Source organism: Amphiprion ocellaris, chromosome 10 (assembly GCF_022539595.1).
Source record: "Amphiprion ocellaris isolate individual 3 ecotype Okinawa chromosome 10, ASM2253959v1, whole genome shotgun sequence".
In the NCBI taxonomy this organism is placed as follows: Eukaryota; Metazoa; Chordata; class Actinopteri; family Pomacentridae; genus Amphiprion; species Amphiprion ocellaris.
Genome location: NC_072775.1, coordinates 33,494,406 through 33,520,337, shown reverse-complemented (window position 1 = coordinate 33,520,337; position 25,932 = coordinate 33,494,406). Strand labels below are relative to the sequence as shown.

General features: G+C 38.9%; 2 protein-coding genes across 5 annotated transcripts in view; both read right to left on the bottom strand.

Annotated features, from left to right (window-relative positions):
* lamc1 (laminin, gamma 1) overlaps window positions 1-9,141 on the bottom strand; it is a 91,445-nt gene extending 82,304 nt beyond the window's left edge. Inside the window, exon 1 of the mRNA XM_023293278.3 lies at window positions 8,520-9,141. Coding sequence (XP_023149046.1) covers window positions 8,520-8,895 — 376 coding nt within the window. The 5' untranslated portion in view covers window positions 8,896-9,141. The remainder of the gene's footprint in view (window positions 1-8,519) is intronic.
* Window positions 9,142-18,602: 9,461 nt separating this feature from the next.
* Window positions 18,603-25,932, bottom strand: part of dhx9 (DEAH (Asp-Glu-Ala-His) box helicase 9) — a 40,552-nt gene continuing 33,222 nt past the window's right edge. For all 4 annotated transcript variants that reach the window (XM_055014488.1, XM_055014487.1, XM_055014489.1 and 1 more), the window contains 7 exons: window positions 25,250-25,361; window positions 25,009-25,170; window positions 23,576-23,703; window positions 23,266-23,495; window positions 21,721-21,836; window positions 21,316-21,516; window positions 18,603-19,169 (listed from right to left, as the gene is read on the bottom strand). In XM_055014488.1, coding sequence (XP_054870463.1) covers window positions 18,755-19,169; window positions 21,316-21,516; window positions 21,721-21,836; window positions 23,266-23,495; window positions 23,576-23,703; window positions 25,009-25,170; window positions 25,250-25,361 — 1,364 coding nt within the window. In that variant the 3' untranslated portion in view covers window positions 18,603-18,754. The remainder of the gene's footprint in view (window positions 19,170-21,315; window positions 21,517-21,720; window positions 21,837-23,265; window positions 23,496-23,575; window positions 23,704-25,008; window positions 25,171-25,249; window positions 25,362-25,932) is intronic.

Below are 25,932 nucleotides of genomic sequence, written 5' to 3'. Positions count from 1 at the left end.
TTATATTTATGTATTTTATATGCGTATAAAACAAGTAATTTAATTGTTTTTCCATTTGTAAATATCCCTGAAATGTGTATTTTGATTGTGGACAGTTAAAGTATTTTTACTAAACTGTTATTTTACAGTATTTCTTACGGTTTTCTACTAGAAAAGTCCAGGTTTTGGCTCTGACTCGGAGGATTCGAGGGTTTTTCTGGGTCTCTCTCATCAGCTGCAGTCGTTTCCGTGGCGACCGTCCAGCTGTGCAGTTCTAATAATCTCCCCCCGTCGCAGTTTCCCACGCCGAGCTCATTCCTGAGACACTAAACAATGAGTGGGGACCAGATGCCTCCCCCTGCCTCCCCCTCACATCGCTGTAATTTGCAACAGCTGGCCGAAGGTTGGGAACCCGGGATTTTTCCCACACTGCACCACTGCATCTGCGCTTCCTGTTGGACTCGCATTATTGGCTGCATGAGTTCAGGTCCAGACGTCTGATGATCAGCTGCTGCAGCAAACAGTCGTTTCATTTCAGCAGGACGCTCCGAGCTGCTGCTGAAGGTTCACCGTTAAGAAGACGTCAACGCTGCTTTACCCCCTAAGGGCTCGTTTTTACCCACTGAGGGCTCATTTTTACCCCCTAAGGGCTCGTTTTTACCCACTGAGGGCTCATTTTTACCCCCTAAGGGCTCGTTTTTACCCGAGGGCTCATTTTTACCCCCTAAGGGCTCGTTTTTACCCACTGAGGGCTCATTTTTACCCACCGAGGGTTGATTTTTACCTACCGAGGGCTCATTTTTACCCACTTTGGGCTCGTTTTTACTCACCAAGGGTTGATTTTTACCTACTGAGGGCTCGTTTTTACCCACTGTGGGCTCGTTTTTATCCAATTTGGGCTCGTTTTTACCCACTAGGCCTCCTTTTTACCCACCGAGGGTCGGTTTCTACCCACTGAGGGCTCCTTTTTACCCACCGATGGCTTGTTTTTACCCACTCTGGGCTCATTTTTACCCCCTAAGGACTCATTTTTACCCACTAAAGGCTCATTTTTACCCACTAAGGGCTCATTTTTACCCCCTAAGGGCTCATTTTTACCCCCTAAAGACTCATTTTTACCCCCTAAGGGCTCATTTTTACCCACTGCAGGCTCATTTTTACCCACCGTGTGCTATTTTTTACCAACTGAGAGCTTGTTTTTACCCACCAAAGGTCCACTTTTACTCACCATGGGCTCATTTTTACCCATCGTGTGCAAGTTTTTACCCACTGAGGGCTCATTTTTACCCACTAGGCCTCCTTTTTACCAACCGAGGGCTGGTTTTTACCTACCGAGGGCTCGTTTTTACCCACTGTGTGCTATTTTTTACCAACTGAGAGCTTGTTTTTACCCACTGAAGGTTAGCTTTTCCTCACCACGAGCTCATTTTTACCCATCGTGTGCTAGTTTTTACCCAATAGGCCTCTTTTTTACCCACCGAGGGCTCGTTTTTACCCACTAGGCCTACTTTTTACCCACTGAGGACTCGTTTTTACCTACTGAGGGCTCAATTTGCAGTTTGACACAGTAAAAGTGCCATAAATCGCCAAAAAAAGTAGATTTTCTTGAATTTACAGAAGCTGAAAACCTTTTAATTTTTGTTAATGACTGTTGGCCCCTCGTTGAGTCAGTCGTGTTTTTATATTTTTCTCAAATGTTCACAGAATTTTTTGCTTTTCACAGAATTTGGTACAAGCAGACATTTTATTTTTGGCATTTTTTTAAATGAGGTGCTGTAGAACTGTAAATCTAAGTTTTTAAAAAAAACTGTAGTATTCCTTCAGCTGGTACAAAAAAAAGCAACTTAAAATAACAGGAAGGGACCATTCCATAAAAGCACAGCAGTTTTCAAAATGAAAACAGAATTTTGAACCTTCTCGTGTGTAAGTTTTGGGTTTTTAGCCTCAAATAAAGGATATTTAAACATGTAAAAACACTAAATTTGGTAAATTTCCGACTGTTCTTTCAGCTCGTGCTTCTTCTGTGGAACCAAAGCGTCTTAAATTAGGACTTTCTGCATTTTAAAGCGGGTAAAACCAGAGCGACGGTGGTCCTGGTGCAGGTTTTTAGCTTCATATTTCCAGATTCATGGCCCGTCTGCAGCTTTTTCTTCTTTCGGCTCTTTCATGTCGCCTTCGGCCTCGACGCTGCTCAGTCGAGCCGGGACACGTCGCCTTCCTGAGACACTTCAAACGCTGGAAGATCTGAGCTCCACAAACACATCAGACTTCCTGAGATTAAAACTCCACCGAACCTCCAGGAGGGAAACCGGTCGGCTGCTCCGACGGTCCGGGAAACCTCGGATTGTGTTTGAATTATCGTCACGTTAATCCACAGCTGTAGAGTTTTAGCCTCGTTACGCATCAAAGACGTATTTTATATCAGTCGTGTGGAGTTTAAATGCTCAATATTAAATTATTCATTTAAATCAACACCATAAAAAACAATTAAACCCAATATTTAACCTCGATTGGTTCGACTTTACACCAGTTTTATTCTGGTTTTAATTAAATTTACTTTCTTGTTTTAAATTGGACTTTTAAAGCAACTTTTCATTGAAAATAGGAGCTTTAAACCACAGCGTCAGGATTAAACCTCATTTTTAATGTCAGAGCTCCGACTTTATTCACTGTTTTAAAAAGCTTAAATTTTCTTTAGACGTAGTTCTTGTACTTGTGTTTAGAAAACTTTGTCATCTTCATTTTTAACAAAAAACAGGTGGAAAAATTGCAAACTAAATCAGGTTTTTGGTCCATAAAGTGTTCCAATGTTTAGTTTATTGTCAAAGAAGATGAAAGAAACCAGAAAATATTCACCTTTAAGTAGAATTTTGACTTTTTTCCTTAAAAATTCAATTAAAGTCATTAATCAATTGTCATAATAGCTGCTGATTGATGCAATAGTTGAACTGATTAATGGTCGCGGCTCTAAAACAGCAACAGGAGCCGTTTTTTTCTCACATCAAACAGCAACGTCTTGTTTTATTATTAAAGAACAACGATTTTAACATTAACATCACATTCGACGAACAAAAAGAGCTGAAACATGAACATTTTGTTTTTTAATCAAAAATAACCTCAAATGACTCTTAAAGTGTGTCATGACCAGAGCTACGACGATTAACCAGAAGAAAGTCTAAATTCTCTGATTTTAGCTTCTAAAATGTAAATATTTTCTGATTTCTTTCCTCCTCTGTGACAGTAAACTGAATAATTTTGAGTTTTTTTCTGACATTTAAGAGACCAAACGACTACAGTAATTGAACGATGCAGACAACAGTAAAGGGATAAAAACCAACAGCCAAAGTTGCGGAAGCTGTTCTGACGCTGTTGCTTCACATAAAAACTGAGTTACAGCAGAGACGGAAATAAAAAGCCATCAGCTCGACTGTTTGTCTTAAAGTGAAAAACGACGGCTGCTGAGGAGGCCTAAATATTTGGCTTCGTCTAAACAGGAACACGTCGATCGGAAACAACCTCTTCAATCCGCAAACACGACCAACGCTTCAACAAACAGCCGCACGGCCGCTTCTGGAAACCAAAAATACCAATTTAGCTCAGTTTCTGGGCGTTTTTTTCCACTCCCACTTCATTTTTCACTACGGTATAAAGTCCTGCAGCTCTACGGAAACATGTTCAGTCCAGTACGACACATTTCTAACGCCATGAATCTAAATAAATGAGAAAAGTTGAGCTTCTTCGATTATTTATTTCACAAAAAAACAAACAAACCTGCTGAGAAGTTCCTGATTTTTTTGAGTCGCTGCTGGTTTCACAGTTGGACCGAGGAGATCAGAATTTAGTTTTTTACAGAATCAAGTTTGAACAAATGGTTTAATTTTGGGGCATTTGTAAACATGATTTAGATAAAATATCATAATTTTAAGCTTAAACTTGATTATTTTTCTCGACTGAACCAAACCTTACTAGTTCAAGGATCATCGCAAACTTGAAAATCTGATTTTTTTTTTTTTAATTTTACATATTATGGCTGATCAACTGTCATTCTGGAAGTTTTTTTTCCAAGATGAGGAGTTCAAACGGTCAAGAACCTAAAATTAACAGGTTTGCATCACATTAAAAAGGTTTTTAGAGAAAAGTGAAGATTCAATGACGGCTCTTTAATGATTTTTAGGCTTTAAGATTCACTACAAATACCTCAGAAAATTACAAAAATGGATGTATTCATTAAAATTTGCATTAAAAACCCCTTATTTACATGTTTATCGATGATTTGTTCTTATTTATTAGCGATTCATCATGGAGAATAGAGAGAAAGAATTATTAAGGTCTGATTTGGTCGTTTATCCTGATGAATGTTAAATATCCAATTACTTTTTTCAGTTTTTACAGTTTCTGGCTGATAAATTGTGTAATTTTGGTCATTTGATGAAGACTCCTGGCAGGTTTTGGAGTTAAAGTTGAATATTTAGATGGTCTTTATTGATTAATTTCTTTGAAACATGAAAGAGTCCAACGTGATGAATTTATCGACCAACAGCAGAAAACTCCGATATCTTCACCTTCCACTGACCTGCAATAGAACCAGGAAGTCTTTCCTCCTTTATGAGGCGTTCGATTCATCTTTAAAGAGCTGAACTTTCAAACTCGATGAACTTTTAAATGAGACACGTGGAATGAAGCGGTTTTGATGAAACATGAAGATTTTAAGGTTTTATTTGGTCGTTAATCCTGATGAATGTTAAATATCTGGTGTTTCTGGCTGATAAATTGTGTAATTTTGTTCATTTTATAAAGACTGCTGGCAGGTTTTGGGGTTCTGAGGGTTAAAGTTGCAGATTGAGACTCTTTAGTGATTAAGTTATTGATTAATTGTTTACAAACTAAGGTTTGATTTGGTCATTTATTCTGATGAATGTTAAATATCTGGTGTTTCTGGCTGATAAATTGTGTAATTTTGTTCATTTTATAAAGACTGCTGGCAGGTTTTGGAGTCAAAGTTTAAAATTTGGATGCAGATTGAGACTCTTTATTGATGAATTTATTAATTAACTGTGTTTGAAACATGAAAAGAACAGAGTCCAACATGATGAATTCATCGATCTAAAGCAGAAAACTCCAACATTTTCAACATCCGCCGACCTGAAACAGAAGCAGGAAGTCTTTTCTGGTTTATGAGGCGTTCACTTCATCCTGAAAAGATCGGAGCTTTAAAACTCGATGAATGAAATCCGACTTCTCACACCTGAAGGCAGCTGAGCTCTAATTATGCATCGATGAAGGCAGCGTCGCCCGCAGCGCAGAAAACTCGGCGTGTAATTAAGTGCATTTCCATGTGAAAGCGAGGCTGCGGCTCTAATCGCAGCTCAGCACCTGAGGCCTCCAGCAGCAGCATGACTGAACCCCTCAGGAATGTCGAGCACCGTTAAAAACAGTGGAGCTGCTGCCGCCGGAGGCCTCCGGCTTCAGAAATAGACAGGTATTTTTAAAAGGCCGAGTCGCAGCGCCCAGAAAGCCAGCAGAGCTGCCGATGGAGCTGCAGACGCTTCCATCCCATCCACCTGGAATCGATTCACAGCAAGTCGGTTTGTTCCACCAACTGTCCAAAACCTCAAAATACCTAAAGAGTCGCCTTTCCTCCAAGTTTGTAATCAAATTTCAGTCCAACAACACAATGTTTGATCTAATTTATGTTTTATCAACAATAAGCTATAACTTCACCAAAGAAAAGACCATGAGCTGTGACTGAAAGCTCCAGAATTGGCCATTAAATGGACCTTAAAAGGCTGTTGTCTGGATCTCAACAGTCCCAAAATGTACACTTTATACTAAGATAGAAAATAAAATTGTGTTTCAAAAGTCCCACCAAACTCCATTAAAAATTTCACTAATGTTTTCATGACACGACAACTGAAAGTGTCACAAAACTCTGTAGAAAATTCAGCTAAATTAAAGTCTTTCTCTAAAATTATAATCAAGCTTCAGTCTCACAACTAAACTTTTGATCTTTTTTAGCTTTAACAACCAAAAGTTTAATTCAGGACACAGAAGAACATGAAAAGCTCATAAGTCCACCAGAATAAGACTGGCTTTGCTCATCGTCAACCACAATCTGAGCAATTTGTTGGAGTATCTAACAGAAAATTTCATTTTTCTTTCACTTTTTACTTGAATTTAGGCTTTTATTTTTGAAATTAATCAGTCAATAAGTTCTTCTTCTGTCCGATCTGCAGAACTCAACTCTTTACTTTATTATAAAAGCAGTAAATTATCACATTTGAGAAGCTAAATATTTATACAAAATCTGCTACCACCACAGCTTCTGTTACTAAATCTACTTATTGTAGCCAAAACCAGTTTCATTTCAGGTTATTTAAGCAATGTCCTGCCTAGTGTTTCTGTTTTTCCCTCTCGAAGGCCTGAAACTGAATGCTCGTCCCCCCAAACACTGAATCCAGGGTTGGGACGATGCGTTCGGAGGCATCGGGACGCCAGGATGCCGACTTCACACCTCAGAGCCGCAGAGCAAACGCTGGAAATTGCAAAGTGATGGGAGGCTCAGCAGGAGGCTGACCCTGCAGTCAGGTCAGAAAATAGCTGCAACCCCCAACAGACAACACTCCACCCCCAACAATGAGAACTATGTCGTCCACGTTCAGCGTCGGCAGCAAGAATCACTCAAAGTTTCCAGGTTACATCACCAATATCCAGCTCCAACAAAAGGAGAAGACCTCAACGATGCTCCTCGTTTACGCCACACAAAAAACACCAAACTCCATGGAAAATTCCTCCAATTTAAAGTTTCTCGATCTAGTTTGGAGTTGTACTGACATCTCTTGACACAACTTTTAATCTTCTCTGGGTTTTAGTGACAAAAACTTTAATTCGGGGCACAATAACGTCACCAAAGACCATGAACTGTCACTGAAAAGGATGCTAAATGGACATTGATGCTACAATCAGGATCTCAGCTGTTGTTTGATTCAACCAGCAGTCTAAAAATATCACATTTAGACTTGAATCTAAAGAAAAACCATGTTTTTTACCGTTTAAAACCCCATTTTTCGTTTATTTGAAGTAAAATAAAGTATCAACAAAAGTTCAGACAGGCAAACTTCCACCAAATTTCACCAATCTAAAGTTTCTCCATCTAGTTTACAGTTTCACCAACATCTCACAACACAACTTTTAATCTTACTTGGGTTTTAGTGACATAAACTCTAATTCGGGGCATGACGAAGTCACCAAAGACCATTAAATGCCACTGAAAGTTCCAGAAAAGGATGCTAAATGGACCTTGGTGCTACAATCAGGATCTCAGCTGTTGTTTGGTTCAACCAGCAGTCCAAAAATATTAAATTTAGACTTGAATCTTACCACTTAAAACCCCACTTTGTCTATTTCAAGTCAGAAAAAGTCTCAGCCAAAGTTCAGATACACAAACTTCCGTCAAACGCCATTAAAAATTCCTCCAATTTAAAGTTTCTCCATCTAGTTTGCAGTTGCATGGACATCTCTCAACACAACTTTTCATCTTCTTTGGGTTTTAGCGACATAAACTCTAATTCAGGACACAACATCACCAAAGACCATTAGCCACGACTGAAAGCTCCAGAGAAGGATGCTAAATGGACCTCGGTGCTACAATCAGGATCTCAGCTGCTGTTTGGTTCAACCAGCAATCCAAAAAAAATCAGTTTAGAGTTGAATCTAAAGAAAACTCCTGTTTCTTTCTGGTTAAAACTACATTTTAAGTTTATTTCAAGTCAACCAAAGTTCAGACACAAACTTCCACCAAAATCTCCACTAATTAAAGTTTTCCCTCCAGTTTGCCATTGTGCTGGAATCTCAGGGCCCAACTTTTGAGCTTGTTTGGGTTTTACCAACATAAGCTGTAATTCAGGAAGCAATCACTTCAGCAAACACTTAAATCGGTCAGAGGCACTTCTTCTAAACAAGACCAGGCCGTGAGAAGGGCTGCAGTCTGGATCTCAAATGGGATTTTGTGCCACCAACAGTCCAAAAATCTTCACTTTTACTCAGACACTAAAGCAAAATCACGTTCCTTGCTGCTTAAAGGTCATTTCCCAACTTTCACATCCCAAGACAAAAAGTCTCACCAAACTCCATGTAAAATTCCTCTGATTTAAAGTTTTGCTTCCAGTTTCCAATCATGCTAACACCGTGTGGTAAAACGTGGTATTTTGAGAGTTTAAACAACAGAAGCTTTAATTCGGGAAACAACCGCTTCACCGAAGACAAAGCCAAGAGCTGCGACTCACAGCTTCAACTGGAGCAACACCTTCGTGCAGCCGCTGCTCGCTGAGCTGCACCGAAGCGCAAACTGACTCATTATGTGGGATTTTTGTGGGAAAGTGTGTCTTGAGGGTATTTTTTTCTGAGCCGAATAAAAACCTGGCAGCTTAGGATTAGTCTAGATGTGTGGTTGTGTTTGTTTGTGTCGCTGTTTTATCAGGGAATGAGAAAACCCTTAAAGCGTGAGTTTTTTGAAGGGGGTTCGGGGCCGGCGGGGGTCTTACCGAGGTGCAGGGTGAGGTTGATGGAGTTCGGGTACTGGATCCCGGCCAGCATGGTCTGGCTCTGCCACCAGGTGGTCTCCTGCTGGTTGTTGTAGTCGGTCAGGTACACGGCGCTGTGGTGGTTCCGGGGGTCCCGGGCGTCGCAGATGTGGCAGGACTTGGTGACCCCGGTGGCGCCGGTCTGGACGCAGTACTCCTCGGGCGGAGAGCCGCAGGTGTTGGTCGCCGCCACCGTCACGTTGAACGCGGCGTTAACGAACTCCGGCATGCAGCGCTGCGGGCGGCCCTGCTCGTCCGAACACTCGTCCATGGCGGCGCGGACACACACCGCCGCCACCAGGCTCCAGGCCACCAGAGCCCGGATCAAACTCGGCATTTTTTCCGCCCCTGAACGCTCGAACTCTCCGTGAACTCGTCCAAAGTTTCCGCGACTCTCCGGTCAGTTTGTGGAGGAAAGTCCCGCAGGAAGCGGCGGGGATCCCAGCAGCGGCGGTTCGAAAGCTCCAGGCCGCGTCCGCAGCTCGTCTCCCGGCTGTGCTGCTGCTGTGTGACGGTCTGCGCTCGGCCTCAGCTCTTTGTGTCCTCCGCCGCCGCCATGCAGCAAAAAGTCCGGCAGGAAAAGACGGAGCTCCAGACTACACCCAGTCCGCTACTGCGCAGCTCCGCGGCGCAGGAGAGCTCCGCCACTTCCGTAAACTTCCAGGAAAATCTCAGCAGGTCACTAAAAAAAAAAAAAAAAAAAAAAAAAAAAAAACTAAATAAGTAATACTTTATCTCTCCTTTATGTTAATATAATGTAAACAACCAGTAAAATCTCAGCAGGTCTCTAAAAAAAACTTAATAACTAATACTTTATCTCTGCTTAAAGTTAATACAATGTAAAGGTCCGGAAAATCTCAGCAGGTCACTAAAAAAAACTAAACAAGTAATATTTTATCTCTGCTTAAAGTTAATATAATGTAAACCTCCAGGAAAATCTCAGCAGGTCACTAAAAAATAACTAAATAAGTAATACTTTATCTCTGCTTAAAGTTAATATAATGTAAATAACCAGGAAAATCTCAGCAGGTCACTTAAATAAAACTAAGAAACTGACTTTATTTCTATTTAAAGTTAACAAAATGTAAACTTCCAAGAAAATCTCAGCATTTCACTTTTTAGATTCTAATAAAACTAAATAACTAATACTTTATCTCTATTTAAAGTTAATAAAAGTAAGCTTCTGTAAATGTTTTTTAACAATCCATTATTTCATTACTTCCAGGAAAATCTCAGCAGGTCACTAAATAAAACTAATAAACTCTGTACAGCACACTTAAAGGAACCATTCATGGGAAATATTATATAAAAATAATGAGAATTAAATAAATGTTTCTGTATTTTTTAAACAATCCATTATTTTAATATTTTTTACTCTACATAATAAATAAAATCTGCGACATTCACTGAAAATAAAGGCACAATTATGGATAAGATTAAGAAAAACAACAAAAAGAAAGATAATATAATAAATATAATTAAAAGCGTACCCATTGAAACTTAATATATTACTTTATTTCTATTTGAACTTAATATAATGTGAACTTCCAGGAAAATCTCAATAATAAATATAATTTATACCATTTTGAAGCAATCACTTATTTTACTTTTTTACTTTACATTAATAAATCTGCTGTATACACTCAAAATAAATGAACAGATTATGGATGAGATCAAATATAATTATATTAAAAAAGCTAATATAATAAATATAATGAAAGCGTACCAACAAAACTAAATAACTGACTTATTTCTATTTTAAGTTCAGAACATGTAAAATTCCAGGAAAATCATTAAAACTAATAAAAAAAATAGAATAAATGCTAAATGTCAATAATGGATAAAATAAAATATAATAAAAAATATTAAATGGTATTAAAAACTTAAAATACACCTTTATTTATAGTGAAAATAAAATCTGCAACTTTTATTCAAAATACACAAATTAATTCTGGATAACATTAAATATAATAAAAAGATAATATAATAAATAAAACATAAATAAGTGACATTTCTATTTAATGTTAATAAAATGTAAACTTCCTGGAAAATCTCCAAATCTCAGCTGATCATTTATAATTTTCTGACATCCTGCTGAGACTCAAATAAAACTGAAAACACTCCTAAAATAACCAGTTATCAATAATATGGAAAAATAATAATAAACCGAATATAACAAAACACTTTAGAACAATCCTTTATTTTTTTTACTTTACAATATAAATGAAATCTGCAGCAAACACTCTCAATAAAGAAAAATGAACAACATGAAATGTTTTTAAAGGAATTTTTTACTTTTTAAACTTTTTACTTTATAGTAATATAAAAACAAACCAAAAGAAGACAAAAGGCAACAAAAATAAGACAGAATATTTTTAAAAATGAGACACAAAACGACAAACACAAGAAACAAAATGAAAAAATGAGACAAACAACATGAAGCAAAACGAAAAAGTTACAAAGCGACAAAAATAGGACAAATGACAAAAAAGAGACAAAAAATACTAAAAGCGAGAAACAAAACAACATAGAAGTAGACAAACACCAGCAAGACAAAAAGACACAAAATGACCCAAAGATACACAAAACAATAAATAAAGCAAAACACAAAATGATAAAAATAAGACAAAAAAACACGAGCGAGACAAAAAAGAAACACAAAACGACAAAAACGAGAAACAAAATGACAAAACTCAAAAAAGACAATAAGAAACAAAAACAGACAAAATATTACAGAAATGTGACACAAAATGACAAAAGAACAATCTAATATTTTACTTTATGATCAAAACAACTTGTCATGGTCTAGAAATTATTTTATAATTTGTAGTTTTACAAATTTACAATCTGCAGTTAATGTCTTCCCTGGAATTTTCCACTTTGAGGGCCGGATTGGACCCTCTGGAGGACCGCTTTTGGCCCACGGGCCGCATGTTGGACATCCCTGAGTTAAAATAAAAAAACTAATTCTAATTTAGTAACAAAAACAATGAACTGCACAGTTATTATAAAAATTATTAGTTATTTAAATGAGAAAAACTAGTTAAAATGCTGCTTTAAAACAAACTGACTCAGATGAAGGTTTGCTTCTGTCAAATTCATTTTTTTGTTGTTTTTTTCTGGATTTTTGATGCGACGACACAAAGAGGAGAATGAATTCTGAGTTGATGAATTAATCACAGATGAGCACTGATTCATCAGCAATCAGCTCTAAAGATGAATCTTGTTAGTTTCTGTCAGATTGAAGAGAATCTTTTGTTCTAAATGAGGAGCAGAAAGATTTACAGTATTAATGTTTATTTATTTATTATTTATTTACATAAAGTTCTGGTTAGAAAACGTGATTCATGCTGAGTTTTATTTCTGATTTAAAACTTATAAATTTTGTGATTTACTCGAGTCAAACGTGTGATTTTTTAACAAAACATCAATGTTAAACCCATTTTAATTATTTCCTCTTCAGATTTAATTTGTTTGTTAATGTTTTTTATTTCTGTTTTTTTACTGCGGCATTTGTGCTGTTGGTGTTTTTAAAAGAGAGTAAGAAAGGCTCAAACTGTGAATTATTTCTTGGAGAACTTGTGAGAAAACTGCAGATTCTGCTCAGTGAAGTTTTGAGGAGACTTTTTTCTGAAGCTTTCAGGACTTCAGGAATCTCTAAAATCTCAGCTCCAGGCTGAAGGAGCAGATTAGAGGATAAACCTTCAACCTTTTGTCATTTTAATTCTTTATCAGTGAACCAGGAGCTCCAAGGACCATTAAGAATAAATACATGCTGCTGTGTGAAGTCAATAAATAACCTATTAATTAAAAATGAATAAAAAAATGAAAAGAAACAAAACTATGTGTGACTAAATAAACTATTAAATAAAAAATATGAATAAAAATGAAACAAATATTTTCCTTTATTTTGTAAAGTAAAAATACAAATCTTGATCAATTAAATTAATTAGAATTTTGCCAAAAACATCAGTATTTATTAATTTGAAATAAATCTCAACTGCGTCAAAGAAAATAACAATTCGTATTTAATTTTGTGAAAAAAACAACAATTAAAAATACGAATTAATTTCGCTTAAAAGAAAACATAAACTCATGTTCATTTAAAAACAATTAATTATAAAAAAATTTTAAAAATGAAAATTTGCCAAAAAGTGTGAAGTAGATAACAATGAATAATTAAAAATATATTTCAATTTTGCAAATAAAATTTAAAATGTGTAGTTAATAAAGAAATTAACACAATTTCCAAAAAATTCAATAAAAGTAGCCACATAAATATAGGTAAAGATTACAATTAAAAACACATTTTATCCATCCATCCATCCATCGTCTTCCGCTATCCAGGGTCAGGTCGTGGAGGCAGCAGATGAAGCAGGTCATTCCAGACATTCCTCCTCCCAGCAACCCTTTCCAGCTCTTCCTGGGGGATCCCGAGGTGTTACCAGGGCAGATGAGATATATAATCCTTCCACCCTGGGGTCTCCTCCCAGGCAGACATGTTCAGAAATCCTCCAAAGGAAGTCTCCCTGAAGGCATCTGAATCAGATGTACAAACCACCTTTCAACACGAAGGAGCAGCGGCTCTACTCCGAGCTCTTCACCCTATCTCTAAGGCTGAGCCCAGACACCCTACGGAGGAAGCTCATTTCAGCCACTTGTATCAGCCATCTTGTTCTTTTGGTCACTACCCAGAGCTCATGGCCATAGGTGAGGGTTGGAACATAGATGGACAGTAACTGAGAGCTTCACCTTACAGCTCAGCTCTCTTTTCACCACGACAGTTCAGTATAACGCCTTCATTACTGCTGACGCCGCACCAATCCACCCATCCATGCCTCGCTCCGTTTTCTCGTCACTCATGAACAAGATCCTGAGATAATTGAACTCCTTCACCTGGGGAAGCAACTCCAACCCAGAGGGAGCAATCCACTGGTTTTCGGCAGAGAACCATGGCCTCAGACTTGGAGGTGCTGATCCGCATCCCCACCGCTTCATACTCGGCTGCTAACCGCTCCAGTGCTGCTGAAGGTCACGGTCTGAGGAAGCCAACAGAACCACATCATCTGCAAAAAGCAGAGATGCAGTTCTGAGGTTCCCTAAGTGGACACCCTCCTTACCCCGGCTGTGTCCTGAGATCCTGTCCATGAAGACCACAAACAGGATCGGAGACAAGGGACAGCCCTGGAGGAGTCCAACACCCACTGGAAATGTGTCTGACTTTGTGCCGAGTATGTGGACACAGCTCTCACTTTGGTTGTACAGGAACTGAATGGCTCATATCGATGAGCCTGGTGCCCCATGCTCCTGCAGTGCCCCCCCACAGAGCCCCTCGGGGGACACTGTCGTAGGCCTTCTCCAGATCCACAAAACACATGTGGACTGGCAGGTCAAACTCCCATGACACCCTCAGCAGCTCCGCATGAGTAAAGCCTTCAGCATCTCAAGGTGGATCTCATACACATCTGGCACCACCAAGGAGCTTCATAACTACCTTGGAGTTGAAAACCCCATGGACAGGGTCCTCTGCCAGACGTTCCCAGTTCACCCTCAGTACAAGTTCAGGTTTACCAGGTCTGTCCAGCAGCCTTCCCCACCATCGGATCCAACTCACCACCAGGTGGTGATCAGTTGACAGCTCTGCTCCTCTCTTCACCCGAGTGTCCAAGACATACGGCCGCAGGTCCGATGATACGACTATGAAGTCGATCATCGACCTTTGGCCTAAAGTGCTCTAGTACAAGGTACACTTATGAGCAACCTTATGCTCGAACATGGTGTTTGTTATGGCCAACCTTTGACTAGCACAGAAGTCCAATAACAGAACACCACTTGGGTTCAGATCAGGCCGTTCCCCCCAATCACCTCCCTCCAGGTTTCTCCATCGCTGCCCACGTGAGCGTTTAAGTACCCCAGGAGAACTATGGAGTTCCCAGGCGGTACCCCTTCCAAGACACCACCCAGAGACTCCAAGAAGGCCGAATACTCCGAACTGCTGTTCAGTGCATAAGCACAGACAACAGTTAAGAGTTTTCCCCTCTGCAACACGAAGTCGCAGAGAGGCGACCCTCTCATTCTCCGGGGAGAATGCCAACAATGTGGCGCTCAGCTGGGGTCTGGTGAGTAGTTGTCCAGCTAATATAAATATTTTCGTATTTTTGTTATTTATTCATTCATTGATACAGATTTCATTTTAATGCATTTTTTATTTACCTCAGTATTTATTCCGATTTTTTTAATGCAAAATGTTTTTATTCATTGATTTTTCTCTGATATTCCCTTCTGGACCCACATAAAATAACAATAATAATAATAATCATAAAAAGATCTGATTAAAGTCAGACAGCGCCTCCTGCTGGTGTTCAATGAGACTCAGCAGATAAAAATAATATAATAAATATTTTTTAATTGTCAGATTTTTCTTTATTTAGGGTAACACATTTATTTCACTTCATACATGACCAGGGGTCCGTTTCACGAAGCAGGTTTAGTGAAAACTCTGAGTTTGTTAACCCTGAAATGAGGGAAACTCAGAGTTTTCCGTTTCACAAAGCGAGGTAACTCAAACCAGAGACAGAGGAGTAACTCAAGCCTGTTTCACAAAGAGAGGTAACTTAAACTCTCGGTCAGTTACCATAGTAACAGACTCTATGAATCTAACCTGGTCTGGACCAGGTTTTTCTCAGTAAACCTCGAGTTTCTCTCAGTCTCCACCCTCTTTCAGTCACACACTATTTCATTTCCTCATTCATTCAGTCAACTGGCGAGTTTTGGCGAAGTCTAGTTCTGCCGTGTGTCAAAATGACGTCCTTTTATTAACGATCCGGTAGATGAAGGAGCAGAATTACTGTGCAGAGAATTAAATATTCGTCGGGAGATTGTTATCAGACCGCGCATAGATGTTTTGGCGTTTCCGGACAGTTATCTTTTTGAACGGTACCGTTTCACCTCACAATCCATAACCTACATCCACAACCTAATCCATCCTTACATTTACAACTTTACCAACCGCAGTCATGCTCTAACGTCCCAGCAGATGTTGTGTGTTGCGCTGCGGTTCTTTGCAAATGGGAGTTTTTTATACAACGTCGGAGATGCAGAGCACTTCAGTAAGACAACTGTATGCAGGACGGTCAGAAAAGTGTGTCTGGCCCTGAAACGACTTTTACCATCTTTGTGGTTTTCCCTGGACATAAACCTGTCAGAGCCATCAAGGAGGAGTTCCACAGGATTGCAGGTGAATGATGTAGAGATCTGTTAAATTAATTTTAAATCATATCCAGTTAATGACATTGTGCTGCAACCTCAGACTGGGATTAGTAAATTTAATTTCTTTTAGGATTTCCCAGTGTGATTAGCTGCATAGATGGAACACACATCCCCATCACAGCTCCCTCACATAATGAAGCTGATTATGTGAATAGGAAGTCCATTCACAGCATAAATGTGCAGGTAGGCTGCAGGTAGATTGACTACGGTTTCAAAATGTTAAAGACTGCATCATAGTTCAACATCTGTCAGTCTCTGCACTGTCAAGATCATATGTGATGCTGCATACATTATTTCTAATGTGGAGGCCAAGTGGTCTGGATCTGTTCATGACTGGAGGTTTTATCATGAGTCTAACCTGAGCAACAGACTGCAACGTGGTAGGCATCCTAAAGATTTTAACAATATAATTCACTTGTCTCCCTCCTTTAATATACTCTAATGTATCCACTATACATTACAGGAGAGTTTGATGGTCTTCTGCTGGGTGACAGGGGTTACCATGCCAACCCAGGCTGATGACCTCATACCCTGACCCTGAACCAGGCCCCCAACAGAACTTCAACCAGGTTCACGGCAGGATGAGAGCCTGGGTGGAGATGACCATAGACCTGCTGAAAGCCTGTTTCCAGTGTCTACATCACCTCAGGGTGACTCCTGAGAGGCCTGTGATATTATTGTGGCATGTGTTGTTCTTCATATTATTACCACTATTAGAGGAGAGCAACACTCTGCCCTACAAACTGAAGACCCAGATGATGACCTCATCCACCTGCCAGCTGTCCAGGACAGCAGAACATATGCAATAATCACTTTGGAGTTTAAGTCACCATCATCACCACCCCAGCAGTGAAATAAACACATGACATACGTTTCATTTGGTCTTCTTTATTTCCTACAAATAAAAGAGCTAGTTTAGTTCATGTTCCAGTAGTTCACATAATTCACCTGTGACCTGCATCCACCTCTAACTTGTGCTCCAGTATTTCAATTTCCAGATCTGCCTTCTTAATCTGGTGGTCCAAGTACTGCATTTCTTTATCTGTTTTTTGTATTTTTCTCAGCAAGTGGATTTTGTATATTTGTTTTACTGGTAACTGGGAATACATAAAGGACCTTAAATTATACAGTTGCACATGAATTCCATGGACTGAACCTCTGGTGTTTACTGAACATCCATCTCACTGTGTCAATCTGTGCAGTGGAAGTTGAGGAAGCATCCTGCTGCTGTCCAGCCATGTTCTGTTAAAAAGGATGAGAATGTGCAATACTTCAGTGTAGGCTAAATGCCACACTCTATATTCCAGCAGAATGTTCAGAAATGTGAATGGGAAGAGAACTATCAGTAACATACCTCTGTATGCCTTTCTGGATCCCCCTCTGTAAAGGCAGCAGACACAGTTTCATCCTCTTCATCCTAGATTAGTGATATGTTTCAGTAGACTTAAACTACCATTTGGCTAAATCTTTGAAGTATTGCCTACTTACAGTTACAAGGTCTGTTGTGGTGTGAAGGGGCTCCACCAGGCAGATAGTACCATCACAATCTGTTGGGCCAAAAGAAAAAAAGACCCAAAAGAGAAATGAATATTTTTATGAATATGCTTGAAAACATTCCATATATACATATACATGGGTTACACACACACATACATATTACATTTTATAAAAGCACTTGTGTCTTGGGATGTGGTCTCAGAGGATGAGCTCCCTCCAGGGATTCCCTCAGCCACTGGCCTTCCCAAATTCTGGCTTAGGACCAGCTCCTCTGCCTCCATTACAGGTGGTGGTGCTGGGCCACCTCTCTTTTTACAGGCATCTCCTTTCTTTCTGTTGGCTGAGTAGAAGTCTGTGTTAGTTTAAATAGGCTTAATTGTTTAACAGAACATGATATGGATACAGACATTTAGGCTATGTGCGGGGTAAAACCTCTACACAGACAAATAGCCACCTAATATTTAGGCTACTTTACAATGTAAAACATGATCAAAATGAGGTAGCTCCATGAGATTATGCCGACTTCTTACCTGTTTGAACAATGTTCTTATATTTCATCTTCAGCTGCTGCCACGTGCGCTTCACCCCCGCGGGATTGCACCTAAATGAAATAACTTAATAGTTTTCCCCTGTAATATTATCGTGATTTAAACTTCCGCATTGACCCGGGCAGCAATGTTCTCCCACACCGTCTCCCTCTCTGTTGCAGCTGCAGGTGCTGCACTTCTTTCTAAAAACGTGTTCAAACTCGCTATATAAGCGCATTAAGATTTCCAATTCAAACGGTGTAGTCCTCCGCTTCCTCGTTGCCATGGTGACTCGTCGAATCGGCGCTCCATTGATACTGGCTTTTCAGAGTTGTGGTGCACGCGCTTAACTCTGGGTGAAACTACTCTGAGTTGATTTAACCAACTCAAATCAGCCGTTGTGAAACCAAAAACTCAGAGTTTTCTATCTCAGAGTAGATCAACTCAGAGTTCAGGGTTAAACTCAGAGTTTGTTGAACCTGCTTCGTGAAACGGACCCCAGAGGTGTTTATTCATGAGGTGCTTTTTCTAAAAATGTCTCAGAGTGATTCACAAGGGAATAAGAACAAATTGCTGACAAAAAAAGTTGATAAAAGTGAGAATGTTGTCAACAGACATAATGTAAAGTTCATTATTACCATCATTATTAAACCACTTTCTGATGTTATTTGCATGTTTAAAAACATAAATGATCCCCAGAGAAGAAAGAAACCAAACGAATCACCACGGCGAACAGAAACAGAGCGCTGTGTGGAGGAAACATGACACATTGATTTATTTATTGATCGCTGATCGATAGGAACAGATTCTAACAGCTGCCGGTTACAACAAAGAAGAAGAAGATTTGTGGTGTCACTAAACAGTAGAAGAAGAAGAAGACAACTGGAGGAGGCTGTCTGGACGTTAATATCCTCCCCTGTAGCCTCCTCCTCCCGCTCCTCCACCATATCCTCCCCCTCCTCCAAATCCTCCTCCCCCACCTCGGTACCCTCCTCCTCCCCCTCCTCCTCCTCCTCCCCCTCCTCCTCCTCCTCCTCCTCCTCCTCCTCCCCCTCTATAGCCTCCTCCTCCTCCTCCATACCCTCCTCCTCTGTAACCTCCTCCACCCCGGTATCCTCCTCCTCCTCCATATCCGCCGCCTCCCCTGTAGCCTCCCCCTCCTCCCCTGTATCCTCCCCCTCCTCCCCTGTAGCCTCCCCCTCCTCCCCTGTATCCTCCATATCCTCCTCTGTAACCTCCCCCTCCTCCCCCTCGGTATCCTCCTCCTCCTCCTCCATCAAATCGACCCATCTTTGGAGGTCGAGGTCCGTCTCCCATCCTGCACAGAAACACAACAGAAGACGTTTCAAAACACGTTTGTCACAACATGCTGGAGCTGACTGACAACTTTTATCAGTAAATATTCAACATTTATCAGTAAGTGTTCAACTTTTATCAGTCCGTGTGTAACTTTTCAGGTCGTTTTCCAACTTTAATCAGTCAGTTTGCAATTTTTTTGGTCATTTTGTAACCTTTATCAGTCAACTTGCAACTTTTGAGGTTGTTTTACAACTTTTAGCAGTGAATTTGCAAGTTTGTGGTCGTTTTGCAAGTTTTGAGGTTGTTTTGCAGCTTTTTGTAGTTGTTTTGCAACTTTTATCAGTCATTTTGCAATTTTTTGTAGTAGTTTTGTAACTTATCAGTCAGCTTGCAACCTTTGTGGTCATTTTGCAACTTTCGTGGTCATTGTGCAACTTTTATCAGTCAACTTGCAATTTTTGTGGTAGTTTTGCAACTTTTATCAGTCAACATGCAACTTTTGTGGTCATTTTGCAACTTTTTGTGGTTGTTTTGCAACTTTAATCAGTCAACTTGCAACTTCTGAAGTCATTTTCCAACTTTCATCAGTCAACGTGCAACTTTTGAGGTCATTTGGCAACCTTAGCCACTCAAGTTGCAACTTTTGTGGTAGTTTTGCAACTTTTTGAAGTTGTTTTGCAACTTTTGTGGTCGTTTTGCAACTTTTATCAGTAAACTTGCAATTTTATAGGTCATTTTGTAACTTGTTTTGCAACTTCTATCAGTTCTCTTGCAACTTCTATCAGTCAACATGCAACTTTTGTGGTCATTTTGCAACTTTTTGTGGTTGTTTTGCAACTTTTATCAGTCAACTTGCAATTTTTGTGGTCATTTTGCAACTTTTTGTGGTCATTTTGCAACTTTAATCAGTCAACTTGCAACTTTTATAAGTCACTGCAACTTTTGTGGTCATTTTGCAACTTTTATCAGTCAACTTGCAACTTCTGAAGTCATTTTCCAACTTTCATCAGTCAACGTGCAACTTTTGAGGGCATTTTGCAACCTTAGCCACTCAAGTTGCAACTTTTGTGGTCGTTTTGCAACTTTTATCAGTAAACTTGCAATTTTATAGGTCGTTTTGTAACTTGTTTTGCAACTTCTATCAGTTCTCTTGCAACTTTTATCAGTCACCTTGCAACTTTTGAGGTCATTTTGCAACTTTAACCAGTCAACTTGCAACTTTTTGTGGTCGTTTTGCAGCCGTTTTGCAACTTTTTGTGGTCATTTTGCAAGTTTTTAACAGTCTACTTGCAACTTTTTTGTCACACTTGGTCACGTTGCATGCTTTCTGGGTAATTTGGCATCACATTTTGAGTTTGACAACTTTTATTTGTTGTTTTGCCTCACATTGTGGTGATTTTATGCAATTTATGGTAAGTTCGCACCATTTTGTTGTCATTTTGCAACTTTTTGTGATGACATTTGGTTGCTTTGCATACTTTTGCGGTAGATTTTCATCACATCATGTGATTTTGGTCATTTCGTATGTTTTTGTGGTCGTTCTGTTTCTTTTTGTGTTTGTTTAGAAACTTATTAATAGTCAATTTGCAACTTTTGTTTTTTGTGGTCATATACATTTCTTTTAAACCCCTTTGTTGTCATTTTTTATCAAATCTTAGTTACTTTGCAATGTTTTATGGTGAATTTGCTTCATATTTGAGTAATTTTGCAGCATTGCAAGTTAAATTTGCATCACGTTTTTTGTTTGGAAACTATTTTTTGTCATCAATTCTGCTTCTTTTTGTCTTTGTTTTTGGTCATTTTGCAAATTTTTAATGGCCAGCATGCAACTTGTGGCCATTCCGTGGCATCACTCTTTGATCATTTTGCAGTTTTTTCAGAGAAGTTTCTATCATATTGTTTTTTTTGGCATCTTTTCATCATTGTTCTGTATCACATTTTGGTGATTTTGTGGTCATTCTGTGTCATTTTGGTCACTTTGCAACGTTTTGTGGTCATTTTGGTGATTTTATGGTCATTTTGGTGATTTTATGGTTGTTCTGTGTCCTTTTGGTTACTTTGCAACGTTTTGTGGTCATTTTGGTGATTTTATGGTCTGATCAGAGCAGATATTTTGGTAAAAAGACAGTTGGATGATGTGAATCGGCTCCTCTGTGTGTTCGTACCTCTGGTTGTTGACCATCAGGTTGAGTCCAGCCGCTGAAGGTTTGGAGACGTGTCTGATGACGTTCAGCAGCCTCTCGTTGGTTTGGTCCATCTGGTTGATGTATTCGGGGTCTTTGGTCACTTCCACCACCAGAGCCTCCAGTCCGGCCCGCAGAGCCGCGATGCCTCCCGCCACCTCGTGAGGAATCCTCAGTTTGATCCTGCAGACGTTAATGTGAAAACTCAACACTCACTTCTTCTTCCTTCAGTACGGTCGGCAGGATTTCAGGCCACCAAGATTCCCTTTATTTAACCGAAAATCAAACAACCCTCTGACGACAACGTGTGGTTTTGTTCACCAACCCTCAGCAAGTTTTTACAGTTTCTGAACTTTTATTATCAAAGAGCAGCAATCAGATCCTCACCAGTCGTCGAGCTCCACGATTTCTCCGTCGGACGTGATCTTCTTGCAGGCAAACAGCAGCAGCTGCAGAGGGCTGACCAGAGTCATGCCTTTAGCCGAAATTGCTCTGGTTCGGATCTGAAACAACAAACATGGTTTCCACGCCTTCAGCAGCATTCTCCAGAGACCTGACCAAAGCATGGAAGTCACTCATATTGATCCAGAAAATGTTAGTGAGTCTCTCTTTGAGGCTGTGATTTCAGCTAAATGCTAATGCTAACCAGTTTTACTGTTTATTACGTCCAGCAGTCAGTAGCGAGCTCAGTTCTGCAGAATATTTAATGTCTTTGAATGAAGATTGTTAATAATAATAATAATAATAATATTTTATTTAAAGCACCTTTCAAGGAACTCAAGGACACTTTACAGAGGAATAAAAATCAATGACAACAATTAAAAATTCTACAATAAAAATAACAATAACAAGAATAAAACAAAGAACAACAAAGAGGTGTGACACAGTGAGGTTAGGATGTGAGGGAATATGCAGTCCTGAAACAGGTGAGTTTTGATTTTGGATTTGAAAATGTGGAGCGTGTCACAGTTTCTGATATCTGGGGGAAGTGAGTTCTAGAGGTGGGGAGCAGAGCGGCTGAAGGCTCTGGAGGGACGGTGAGGTGGATGGAGGAGGAGGATCTGAGGGAACGGGACGGAGGAGGAGGAGGATCTGAGGGAACGGGATGGAGGAGGAGGAGGATCTGAGGGAACGGGATGGAGGAGGAGGAGGATCTGAGGGAACGGGATGGAGGAGGAGGATCTGAGGGAACGGGATGGAGGAGGAGGATCTGAGGGAACGGGATGGAGGAGGAGGATCTGAGGGAACGGGATGGAGTGTTGACAGGGAGATTGTTATGGAAGAGGAAAACAAAAGAGCTTCTCAAATAATTCATGAATATAAATATAGATCATAACAGCCAACTTGGAACTTTTTGCGGTAATTTTGCAATTTTTTTGTATAATTTTGCAAGTTTTTAACAGACAAATTGCAACTTTTGTGGTTGTTTTGCAACTTTTGTGGTCATTTTCAAATTTTAAACAGTCAATTTGGAACATTTGTGGTAATTTCGCAACTTTTTGTGGTAATTTTGCAAGTTTTTAACAGTCAATTTTTATTTTTGTGGTAATTTTGCAATTTTTTAACAGTCAATTTGCAACTTTTTTGGTCATTTTACAACTTTTTTGGTCATGTTGCAATTTTTTTGTATAATTTTGCAAGTTTTTAACAGTCAACTTGCAACTTTTGCAGTAATTTCGCAACTTTTGTGGTAATTTCGCAACTTTTTGTGGCAATTTTGCAAGTTTTTAACAGTCAACTTACAACTTTTGTGGTTATTTTGCCACTTTTTGTGAAGTTGAAATTAGAACTACTATTGGTATTTATTGAATCGTATAGCATGAGTTGAGGTGTCTGAAGGCCGGAGAGAGTCTGGCGTTGAATAGATTTGAAAACAGACCAGACTAACTGTGTTTCAATGTTGTATTAAAGGGGATAAACGTGTGAAAGCACCTTCTCGCTGAAGACGAAGTATGGCGACGGGTACGTCATGTCCTGGCTGCTGAAGGGACAGTTGACGGAGGACTTGTGGATGAGGGCGTTGCGCCCCTCGGTGGTCAGGATCTTCCTCTTCTCCTTGTGGTAGCAGACGTTGGGATACAAGCCGAAGGTCAGCAGAGAAACCACCACGTCCAGGTTGTTGTCGGGTCCCACCGTGTTGAACATCTGCGTCAGCAAACATTCTGACGGGACGACAGCGGCAGAAAAGTGTCACTTTGGGGTTTCACATTTATCAGAGCGAAGCGGCGGTGCGTTCAGGTACCTTCAGGGAATCCGGCGTTGACCAGGATCTCCTTCAGCTGGACTTTGGCCTCCCAGGTCATCCTCAGAGTCGCCATGTTGAGGCGTTTGTGTTCGCAGAAGCCACTTTCCGCCTCCTCGCCGTTGATCCTGATGATGATAAAAAAGTCAAATAACGAGATGCAGACAAAGCTGCAGGTAAAACTCATGATCAGAACCTGATCAATACCTGATCAATACACTGAACGGATACAAACACCTGCTGATAGAAGAGTTTCTGTCCTAATAAACACAGACACATGTAAAATAATATTGATTTTAATCTTTTAAATTATGAATGTAATCCAAAACATACAAAACACACGATCTACACCACAGAGGAAATGAAAAAAAATCTTAAATCCTTTTAGATTAATTCAAGAATATCAAATAAACAAAAAATTACCTTCGGCAGTACACAGGTAATTAAAGAAAAACAGAATGAAGTATCATGATTATATTTCTTTAAATGTCCTTTGTTTAATGAAAAAATAAAATTTTATAAGTAAATCTAAATGCCTTTGAACACCACTCAAGAAATTAAGAGTTAATTTAGAGTTTTTTTCTATAAAAGACAATTTAAAAATTATGAGCGTGAAGTGAAATAAAATTGTAATTTAATTTATTATAAGGGGAAAAAAGGTTCAATATAAATACAGTCATACACTACACAAGAAATTAGGAATATTAAAAATATCAATTAATTTATTCAGAATTAATTTAGTTTTTTTTGTTAAGAAAATATATAAAATACTGTGAAAATAATGTGAAAAAATTAATTCAATTTATTTTAAGTGCTATTAGTTTGTTTAAAAAATATAATTACATGAATTAAAATAAATACTCTTCAACACTACACAGGATTGTTTAAAAACTATAATTTAGTTAATTAAAAATGTTATTAGTTTAAATAAAAACTATAAATATATAAATGTAATTATCACTGAAAATATGAAATATATTCATAGAAATAAAATGAAATATAAAGAACATACTACTTTATATTACATGTTAGATTACTTTAGGGCTACACAGGATTTAAAAATAAATAAATAAAATAAAAATAAAAAAACAAGAATAAAGTAAAACAAAACCACATTTTAATTTCTTTCAAATGTTATTAGTTGAATTAAAAACAATAAATATATAAACAACTTATATTTCATGTTATCAGGTAAAGTCAAAAAAATAATCATTGATACCCTTGAAAACTACATGAAAAATACCAAAAAATACTATAAGAATAAATCCAAAAAAAAAGACTGATTTAATCATATTAAACGCTGTTTGTTTATTTTAAAAAAATACAAATGTGATGAAAAAAAAAAAAATCTGTTCTTGTAGAGAAACTTCAAGAAGTGATGCTGCAGCCTGAAATCAGAGCTGAAAATTTATTTATTCGTAAAATACACCGACCTGACGTCATCCCAGGCCTGGAAGACCGACAGCAGCGCCACGTGATCCGAGAAACGGCTGCCGGCGAAGTTCCTGTGGACGAAGCCGAGACGTTTCCCCTCGTTGACGAACGGCTCCGGGAAGCAGGAGGCGGCTGAGATGGTGCACATGGCATCTCCAACGCTGCGGGATGAAACGGACGTTTTAATCAAGCTTTAACCGGAGCGATCGTAAAAAAGTAGAAAAACGTAGCGACACTGACTGGAAGATGCAGCCCATGATCATCATCTTCCCCAGCCGAGGCTCGATGGGCAGCCGGGCCAGAATCCGGCCCAGAGGGGTCAGCTCATCGTTGGTGTCGAGGGCGTCCAGCTCTGAAATGCAACGAGTTCAACAAGCTCAACAAATCTGTTCTCTGTTGTCAACGTAGGAGCTTCAGTAGAAACCAACTGGACTCTTCTTTAACGTGTTCCAGAACCTCCATGAGGAGAGTCCAGTTGGTTTCTACTGAAGCTCCTACAAAAACTATGAGAATACAGTGAAATAACATTGTCATTTAAGTGTGGAAAAAGTGCTTTTAAACGCTACACAAAAAATTAGGAACAAAAGAAAAAAATCATTGAAAATATATTGAATTCATTTAGATTTTTAGTGAAATAAAATTTAAAAATTATGAGAATAAAGTGATACAAAATTTGAATTTCTTTTATTTTGAATGTAAAAAAAATATATAATTATATAAATGCCTTTAGTCACTGCACAAGAAATTAGGAATAAAAATAAAAAAGCCAATTAAATTATATTGAATTAATTTCAATTTTTTAGTGAAATAAAATATAAAATCTATGAGGATAAAGTGAAATAAAATTACACTTTAATTTATTTTAAATGTAACAAACATAATTAAGGCACTACACATGAAATTACAAATTAAAAAAAAATCAC